We start from the raw sequence: 9986 nt of genomic DNA on the forward strand, positions 1-9986 counted from the left end.
AATAAATTTATTTATTTACTTATTTTTGGCTGTGTTGGGTCTTTGTTGCTGCGCGCGGGCTTTCTTTAGTTGCGGCGAGCGGGGGCTACTCTTCGTTGTGGTGCGAGGGCTTCTCATTGTGGTGGCTTCTCTTGTTGCAGAGCACCGGCTCTAGGCACGTGGGCTTCAGTAGTTGTGGCACGCGGGCTCAGTAGTTGTGGCTCACGGGCTCTAGAGCACAGGCTCAGTAGTTGTGGCGCACAGGCTTTGTTGCTCCGTGGCATGTGGGATCTTCCTGGACCAGGTCTCGATCCCGTGTACCCTGCATTAGCAGGTGGATTCTCAACCACTGCACCACCAGGGAAGTCCCTCTTTTTTTTTTAAATTGAGGTAAAATTGGTTTATAACATTATGTTTCATGCATACAACATTATAATTTGACTTCTGCATATACCATAGCATGCTCACCTCCAAAAGTGTAGTTTCCATCTGTCACCATACAGTTGACCCCCTTTACCCATTTGGCCCTTCCCCCACCCTCCTTCCCCTCTGGTAACCACCAATCTGTTCTCTATGTGTTTGTTTTTGTTTTGTTTGTTCATTTATTTTTGTTTTTTAATATTCCACATATAAGTGAAATAATATGGTATTTATCTTTCTCCATCTGACTTATTTCACTTAGCATAATACCCTCAATGTCCACCCATGTTGTTGCAAATAACAAGATTTCTCCTTTTTTATGGTATTCCATTGTATATTTATACAACATCTTTATCCATTCATCCATTGATGGGCACTGAGGTTGTTTCCATATCTTGGCTATTGTAAACAATGCTGTAATGAACATAGAGGTGCATATATCTTTTCAAATTAGTGTCCTTAAACATGTCTTTCTTTCTTTTTTTTTTTGACCACGTTGCGGGGCTTGCGGGATCTGTCTCCTGACCAGGAGTTGAACCTGGGCCATGGCAGTGAAAGTGCGAAGCCCTAAGCACTGGACCACCACGGAATTCCCCTTAAACATAATTTTTAATGGTTGCAGAATTTTCATGTGTCATATAATTTGTTCATTAATACCTATTGCTGGACATTTTTCACTACTTTATATCAAAATGAGATAAAACTCTTACATACAAAATATTGCATTATATTCCTGATTAGTTCCCCAGGTTAAATTTCTAGAAGCAAATTCATGAGTCAAAGGCTATGAACAAATACATTTCTCTTGATGCTAATTATAAAAACTTTTAGAAGTTTATTTCTGTGAATGTTATTGATGCCTTCCTTAGGCCGGGCTGCCATAACAAAATATCATAGACTGGGTAGCTTAAAAAACCGAAATTAATTTTGTCACAGTTCTGGAGCCTGGAAGTCCAAGATAAGGTGCCAGCATGTTCATGTACTGGGGAGAGCTCTCTTCCTGGCTTGCAAATGGCTGTCTTCTCCCTGTGTCCACAGATGGCAGAGAGTGAGCAAGCAAGCTCTCTGGTGTCTCTTCTTATAAGGGCACTAATCCCATCATGAGGGTCCCACTCTCAGGACCTCATCTAAAATCACAGAATGGGAGAAAATTTTTGCGAATTATATATCTAGTATCCAGAGTATATAAGGAATTCTGGGGGCTTCCCTGGTGGCACAGTGGTTAAGAATCCGCCTGCCAATGCAGGGGACATGGGTTCAAGCCTTGGTCTGGGAAGATCCCACATGCCACGGATCAACTAAGCCTGTGTGCCACAACTACTGAGCCTGCGCTCTAGAGCCCATGAGCCACAACTACTGAAGCCCGTGTGCCACAACTACTGAAGGCTGCATGCCTAGAGCCTGTGCTCTGCAACAAGAGAAGCCACTGCAATGAGAAGTCCTTGCACCGCAATGAAGAGTAGCCCCTGCTCGCTGCAACTAGAGACAGCTCCTGCACAGCAACGGAAGACCCAACGCAGCCAATAAATAAATAAATAAAATCTATATAAAAAATAAATAAAATAAAGAATTCTGGAAACTCAACAACAAGAAGACAATCCAATACAAAATAGGCAAAGGACTTGAATGGGTGTTTATTCAAAGAAGATATACAAACGGCCTATTGGCCAATATCATTAGTCATCAGGAAAATGCAAATCAAAACCACAATGAGCTACCACTTTACACACACTAGGATAGCTAGAGTCAAAAAGTGAGATATAACAAGTGTTAGTGAGGATGTGGAGAAACTGGAACTCTGTACATTGCTGGTGGGGATGCAAAATGCCACTGTGGAAAAACAATTTGGCAGTTCCTCACAAAGTTAAACATAGAATTACCCTATGACCCAGCAATTTCACTCCTAGGTATGTATCCAAAAGAATTGAAAACAGGTGTCCAAACAAATACTCGTACAGGAATGTTTTTAGCAGCACTATTCACAACAGCCAAAAGGTGGAAACAAGCCAAATGTCTATCAATTGATGAATGGATAGTCAAAAGTGTGGTATATCCATACAACGGAATATTATTTTGCCATTTAACAAATGGGAGGTACTAAAACATGCTACATAGATGAACCTTGAAAACCTTATTCTAAGTGAAAGAAGCTAGACACAAAATATCACATATTGTATGATTCCATTTGCATGTGACATTCAGAACAGGCAAGTCAAGTCTATGGAGACAGAAATCAGACTAGTGGTTGCCAGGGGCTGGGTGGAGGGGTAAATGGAGAGTGACAGCTTAATGGGTATGGAATTTCCTTTTGGGGTGATGAAAATGTCTCAAACTAAATAGAGGCAATGTTTGCACAACACTGTGAATATACTAAATGCCACTGAATTTTACACTTTAAATGGTTAATGATTCATTTTATGTTATGTGAATTTTACCTCAAGTTAATAAAAAGACTGATGAGCAAGGAGGTATCTGTGGCATCTGCTAATTGAGAGGTTGTGTCGGGTGGCACCAATGTGTGAAGTGTTGGCATACATCTCCTTGTACTTCTTTGTTCCTTTGCCTGCTCTGAAGCTTTTTGTTCCTTTCCAATGTTTCCAATTCCTGCAAGTAGGGTACAAGTGGTTTAGGAGTTTTCTACTCTAATAAAGGACTGCACCTAAAAAGAAGAGGGAAAGGAGCAAAGGAGGGAGAGAGGATGGAAAGAAGGAAGGAGGAAGGAAGGACTAAGAAGTAGGAAACGGTGACTGATTCAGCTTACAAATGGACAACTCAGCCCTGGGAAGATTCATAGAACTTACCACACTACCTCCTCCTCCCCCATTGCTCCCTCCAGGCTCCAGATAGAAAGGCTGAAGTATTGTCAATTTCCCAGGAACCAAGGGTCTCTCTCAATGCCAGGCTTCTTCGGATGCTGTCACTAAGTCTTTTTTTTTTTTTAATTTATTTATTTTTGGCTTCGTTGGGTCTCCGTTGCTGCGCGCGGGCTTTTCTCTAGTTGCAGTGAGCGGGGTCTACTCTTCATTGTGGTGTGCGGGCTTCTCATTGCAGTGACTTCTCTTGTTGCGGAGCACAGGCTCTAGGCACGCGGGCTTCAGTAGTTGTGGCACGCAGGTTCAGCAGTTGTGGCTCATGGGCTCCAGAGCGCAGGCTCAGTAGTTGTGGTGCACGGGCTTAGTTGCTGTGCGGCATGTGGGATCTTCCCGGACCAGGGATCGAACCCGTGTCCCCGGCATTGGCAGGCGGATTCTTAACCGCTGAGCCACCAGGGAAGTCCCCTAAATATAATTTTTTTCCCTAAATATAATTTTTAATGAATACGTTTTAGAAATCTGAAAATGGAATACATAGGATATGCAGCAATGCATATTCAAGAATAGTGGAATAACCCAGGGTCGTCCCCAGTTGTCCAGGCAAGCCCCACCACCCCCAACCTGTCCCACAGTGAGGAGGTAGCTAACAGGCAGCTGAACTGCTACACTGGAACTGCAACTCAAGACTGTGGGAGCAGGAGTTCTGAAGTCAAGTCCTTGCTCAGCACAAACCTGGTTGTGTGACCTTGAGAAAGTTATTCACTATTCCCTGCTTCTGTTACTTTGGTTTTAAAATTAAGCTAATGGTATGAACCTATTTACCAGAAATATCATGAGATTTAACGAGCAAGCAATTATAAAGTGCATAGTTGTGGCTCACAGGCTCAGTAGTTGTGGCATGCGGGCCCTAGAGCACAGGCTCAGTAGTTGTGGCGCATGGGCTTAGTTGCTCCGCGGCATGTGGGCTCTTCCTGGACCAGGGATTGAACCCGTGTCCCCTGCATTGGCAGGCAGATTCTTAACCACTGTGCCACCAGGAAGTCCCAGTTAGAAAAAAAAATTTATTTAGGTTTCGCCGGGTCTTAGTTGCGGCATGCAGGATGTTCGTCGTGGCATGCGGACTCTTAGTTGCGGCATGCATATGGGATGTGTTCCTTGACCAAAGAGCGAACCCAGGCCCCTGCACTGGGAGTGCAGAGTCTTACCCACTGGACCACCAGGGAAGTCCCATAAAGCTCAGGTAGTCTTAAATTAGGCTGCTCCAAAAATTCATTTAACCTTTTTAAGAATTCAAACTCACGATTCCTCATTTTCACTTTGAAGTTCCAACTTTTTGCTTGTTTGGTTCAATCATCATTAGACTGATTTTTATTTAAAATATAGGACAAGAGCAGGTGGTACACTGCTATTGAGGAATCAACTCAGGAACATCATTCCCAATTAGGAAATTATTGATTGTAAGTCATGAAAACACTGTCATCTTCAAACTTAAGAGGTTGTTTTGTTTTGTGTTTTGTTTTTGGCCACATCGCTTGCGGGATCTTAGTTCCCCCATCAGGGATCAAACCTGGGCCCATGGCAGTGAAAGCAGGGAGTCCTAACCACTAGACTGCCAGGGAACCCCCAAACTTAAGAGATTTTGTATGCCTTTCTTTGGTCACAAAAATGCAAAATGGAAGATATTACTTGTTCCTCAACCAATTTTTAAACTTTTCAAAGTTTGTAGTGTTCTAAAACTTAAAAAAAGGTATATGACTTAATATAACCATTTCTTGCACTTTATCTTTGAGGTCATTTTGTTGCTGGCCACTAGAATGTCAGCACTCATACCTCAAGAGCACCATAAATAAACTTTTCATCAGCCGCATCATGGACAAGTTTTGGAAACAGCCACTGTGTCTGGTCTGCAAGGGCAGGGTCAATGACTTATCTAAGCTGTTATCACTCAATGGCCCTAAAGGCTTTTGTGTAATAGGGTCTTACAACAAAAGACTCATCACAATTCTGGGGCAAATGATCTACTGAACTGGAGAGTTGAAAATGTCTTGCCAATGGCCCATAGGTCACTTGAAGTTTTGTTTTGTTTTCTGTCTGGACGAATTACACAAGTAGTTTGTATAATAATTTAGCTAAACAAGGCCTTAAAGTCTAATTTGAATCAAGAGCCTCCTCGGCAAAGCAAAATATAACCTAAGAAATAATTCTGATTCTGTGCTGTTAACAGATTTGATTAGGAGTCAAAACACCTGGATGCCAAGGCAACACATGATTTCTAATTCCAGCCTTCTCAACCTGCACAAGGATAATTAGAACGATAACTAGTTCATATGAAGAACTGTTTACTCCATTTTATAAATGCAGAATGGTGTGATTATTGATGGTGCCTTGAATTACACCTTTTTAAGAAATCACTCCTGTTTTCCAGGCTGCTCTTGACCTTACGCTTTGGATTGAGGTTTATTCCTTAAGAAGCTTTCTCTGAACACCTCTTGACTAGTGTCGGACAGGGAAAGGGGCCTTCCCATTCTCCGTGTCACATTGGTCCCCCCATGTTGCACAGCACTTATCACACTGTGCTTTGTCTCCAAGTTCCCTACTGCTGGTACCCTGTCTGATTCATTTCAGTGGTTCAGTAGTGTATCCCCCTACCCCTCTTCAGACAGAAGGCATTAGACACAGTTCACTGATGACAATTTATTATAATTTGTTGCAAGCACACAGATAGATATTAATTAAACCAGAACTATGTCTGGTTTAATAGAAGTGGGCAATAACAGGTAGCCATGCTATAGGGAACTGTGTGCACTTAATCATCATCATGTTTTAGTTTCTTGATCGACTGCTTGTGCCGCTCAATTTCTTTCTGCAGGTGCTCAATCTCCTTCACGTGATGAGAGATCTCATTTTCATGGTGTTTCTTCAAGGCTGCCAGCTGTTCTTTAGCACGAGCTCTACAAGGACATAGTGGCTCTTGGTTTAATCCCAATGCTTCACCCCAAAGAGACCTCTAAGCATAATCTGAAATACCTAAGGCCAAGAACAGGAGTCCCAATCCCATGGGAGTCTGGCTGGTCATCCTCTTCCACCCTCTCAAGCCCCATCTTAAGAATACTCCACCTTAAGGTGTATCATTTTTAGGAGATGACCAAAATGATTCCATTTTCCTGGTGCTAGTGCCTGAAATTCCACCGGTAATGATGGATTCCTTTCAGATTCAGTAGGAAACTCCAGAGAGGTATGACTTAAGTTCCTAACTGGGGGACTTATTAGAGTAACAACCCAGAGAACAGAATCCCTTTTCGGAGAAAAAAAAGAGCAAAAGGTCGGGGTGGGAATATACGAAGGGGCATAGTTAAAGGACAAATATATGTGTCCTATCCCAGTTAATCTAGGGCTTTCTTTACCTGAGAACTGCAAGACCCACTGTAAAGGCCAAAATGAAGGGGGAAAAAAAAAAAAGAAGCGGTCTCTTGCAGTACTTGGCAGTCCAAGTTTAGGTCTCAAGAAGGGATGATTCAAATGTTAGTTCGGTCACATATGGGCCTCTGTTTTCCATAACTGTACAATGCAGGAGGCCAATTAGATGGTCTCTAAGGGCTGCGCCTTGTCTCTCTGGTATGGCAGGTGCCATGGTGGTAATTCTTAAGAGTGAGCAAGAGAGAGTGGAAGAGGAAAGATAGGTCAAGGAGAAGCAGAATCTAGATTAGTTCCATGCTGCTTCTCACTGTGGACAGAAGTCACCGTAAGATAACTCGAGGTTGGTGAACAGGAGAGGTAGGCCCAGCCCACGCCGCCATACTCCTAAAAGCTGGGCTGGGTGGAGCAGGCCAAGTCTCCGAGGAGTGGGGGGCAGGGTTCCAGCCATGAGCAGCTGCTACATGCTCGTACGACCCACTCGCTCAGGCCAGTGGAGAGGTGTGTGTGGGGGGGGTCTAGAAATGGCTGAGAGGGTCTGAGGAGTCAGGGAATCCATCCACATGGGGCTAGCAAAGCTGAGGCCTGGGGTGATGGGTGGGTGAGGGCCGAGGAAGTCAGGCTCAGGGAGTCTGCATGTATTGGAACCGTCGGATCTAGACACTCTGGGAGGAATCTGGGGGGCGTTTGGCATGATGCGGGGTAAACTCCGCGGGTGGGGATGGTAAATGATTCAGGAACAGATGAGCGGTGGTTGGCGAGTTCTGAAGACCCGCAGGTGGAAACGGCTTGGGTGTGGAGGCCTTGGGATTCGGCAGCGCACGGGAAGCGCCCTACAGGTGGCGACAGTCGGGTCCTCAAGTGTTGGGTGTAATGGGTTCAGGGGCCGGGAGTTCTACTGGGGGATGGGGCGCCCAGGACGCCAGGGAGGGATGGGTGGGGCGACTGACAGTTGAAGGACTGGAAGGCCGTGAGAGATCTGGGGCTGGCTTCGGGGTCCCGTGGGCCTCACCGGAAGTATCGCTCCTCTTCGGCCTGCTCTCTTTTTCCGAAGGCTCCACCGGCGTCCCGGACCGCGCCCGCACTGGAGCCGAGATTGTCTGCCTGCGGAGAGCGACGCGGGTATTGGTAAAGGTGAGGGCGGCAGAGACGGGATCTGCGCTCAGGGCTGGGGCAACAGGCACCGCCGCCGGCGTACCGATTCCGAGCCGAAGCCCCGGCCCTGCATGGCCCAGACGCTCCACACGCCGAACCGCGTCCGCGCCGCCAATGCCGTGGCTGCCATTGCTGTCAGTGCAGCACTCTTCCAAGTCACCGGAGGTGCAGCTTCTTCGCAGGAGCTAACGGCGCTGCAGGTCAGGCCGCCGATTGTTTCGCTGGAGAGGCAGGATGAACCTGGGAGTAGCGAATCACGAGAGGGAGAGGCGGGGTTCCTGTAGTTTGCAGCGAATCCTGACCGAGAGGCGGGCCTATTCTTAGCCAACCCCTAGCAAGGGCTCCAGGGTCAAAGGACTGGAGAAAAATAATGGAGGAGATAGGAAAAAAGCTAGAACAGAGGGGCAGAAGCCCAGATTTCGGCTCTCGAATCTATGAGAATTAGGCGTGACGTCCATCCCCACCTCACGATTCCAATCTTAAAGTTGTTATTATTAAGCACCCGAAGGAAGCTTTCCCTTTCCTGGACTACTAGCATCAATAAGATGGGTAATGGGTGGGGGTGGGCGGCTATGTCCAGGATGCCCTGACTTAGTCATTTAGGGTTGGGAAAAAAATTTTTTTTTAATGTATGTGTATATGGACAATGTTTTTTGTCTCACTGACATTTCACTCTCAAGTCTCAGCTTAAACGTCAGCTCAGAGAAAACTTCTCTGACCTCCTTCGTCATTCTATCATAGCCCCCTGTTTTGTTCTTGCACCTTTGAGCTTATGAAGTTATTAGGACCTTGATCAATCAAGTAGGCACTGAATTAATATTTGCAAAATGTATTGATATGTTATCAAATGGGCTTGATAACAGGACTTTTGGCAATGTGGTGCAATGAAGTGGAAAATAGCATAGGTAGGAGTCTAGGGACGGACGGCTTTGCCTTGACCTTCCTTAAGCCATCTAACAAACGCGAACAAGATAGTATTAGTTTATAGCCTTTGCCTAGGTCATTTTCTCCCTCTGGGCCCTCTTTTTTTCTCCTTTAGTTGAGAGGGTTGGGCCAGATCTTATTCATGATTATAAAAATATCTTTTTTGCTTTCCATGAAATTGTTGAACTGTTTTTATTGATCATCTTTTGGTTGGAAAAATACCAGCCCTGGTTTGTATGAGTTAAATGGGAGGAAATAGCTGCAGGGCATATTTTCAAATGTTCATTTTAGAAAACTTGGAAAAACACGAAAGCAGAAGGCTAGAAATAATAATCACTCATAAGCCCACTATCTAGTAATAATAATTTTTTGTGTTTCTAGATATTTAAGTGCCATTCCCATTTCAGAAACTGTTTCTAGTTCTCAGATACTATTGTTTCTTGATCATCTCCTGGCTGGGCATCCAGTGGAGGGTCTTGCTGAGTTTGTGCAAAAGATCCATCTAGGTACTAGGATGGCTGTAATTAAAAAAAATGGAAAATAACAAGCATTGGTGAGGATGTGGAGAAATTGTAAACCTCCTACATCGCTGGTAGGAATGTAAAATTGTTCAGCCGCTGTGGAAAACAGCTTGGCAGTTGCTCAAAAGGTTAAATATAGAATTACCAAATTCCTTTCTAGGAAATTGTACCCCTCAAATAGAAAACTGGTACTCAACACATGTTCATAGCAGCTCCATTTCACAGTAGCCAAAAGATGGAAACAACCCAAATGTCCATCAGCTGACGAATGAATAAACAAATTGTGGTATACACATGTGATGGAATACTATTAAGCCATAAAAAATAATGAAGTAATGATGTATGCTATGCCTTGAATGAACCTGGAAAACATTGTTAAGTGAATGAAGCCAGACACAAAAGGTCACATGTTGTATGACTGCATTTATATGAAATGTCCAGAATAAGTAAGCCCATAGGGACAATACACAGATTGGTTGTTGCCAGAGGTTGGGAAATATGGGTACGAAATGTTGATTAGGTGCCGGGTATCCTTTGGGGGCCATGCAACTGTTCTGTAACTAGATAGAGGTGATGGTTGCACAACACTGTGAATGTACTAAAGGCCACTGAATTGTTCACTTAAAAATGGTTAATTGTATGTCACGTGTATTGAACCTCAGTTTAAAGAAGAGTTTACTTAGATTGGAGGTGTCTGGCTGGGCTGCGAGCCCTTTAAGAGTCACAAGGGGGAGAGGCTGACCTGTAAGAAGACGTGAGG

At 44.5% G+C, this 9986-nt stretch overlaps 1 protein-coding gene across 2 annotated transcripts; it reads right to left on the reverse strand.

Annotated features, from left to right (window-relative positions):
* Nucleotides 1-5891: 5891 nt before the first annotated feature.
* On the reverse strand, nt 5892-7999 carry ATP5IF1 (ATP synthase inhibitory factor subunit 1). Of its 2 annotated transcripts, XM_007100901.4 has the most exons (3): nt 7825-7994; nt 7639-7730; nt 5892-6163 (listed from the first exon to the last, which is right to left on the reverse strand). In XM_007100901.4, the coding sequence occupies exons 1-3, from the start codon at nt 7909-7911 to the stop codon at nt 6019-6021; spliced, it is 324 nt and encodes a 107-aa protein (XP_007100963.1). In that variant the 5' UTR covers nt 7912-7994; the 3' UTR covers nt 5892-6018. The 2 variants fall into 2 exon arrangements, with proteins under 2 accessions (XP_007100963.1, XP_054938028.1); XM_055082053.1 differs by lacking the exon at nt 5892-6163 and having other exon boundaries at nt 7635-7730; nt 7825-7999.
* Between the last annotated feature and the right edge of the window lie 1987 nt (nt 8000-9986).

Source organism: Physeter macrocephalus, chromosome 3 (assembly GCF_002837175.3).
Source record: "Physeter macrocephalus isolate SW-GA chromosome 3, ASM283717v5, whole genome shotgun sequence".
Lineage (NCBI taxonomy): Eukaryota > Metazoa > Chordata > Mammalia > Artiodactyla > Physeteridae > Physeter > Physeter macrocephalus.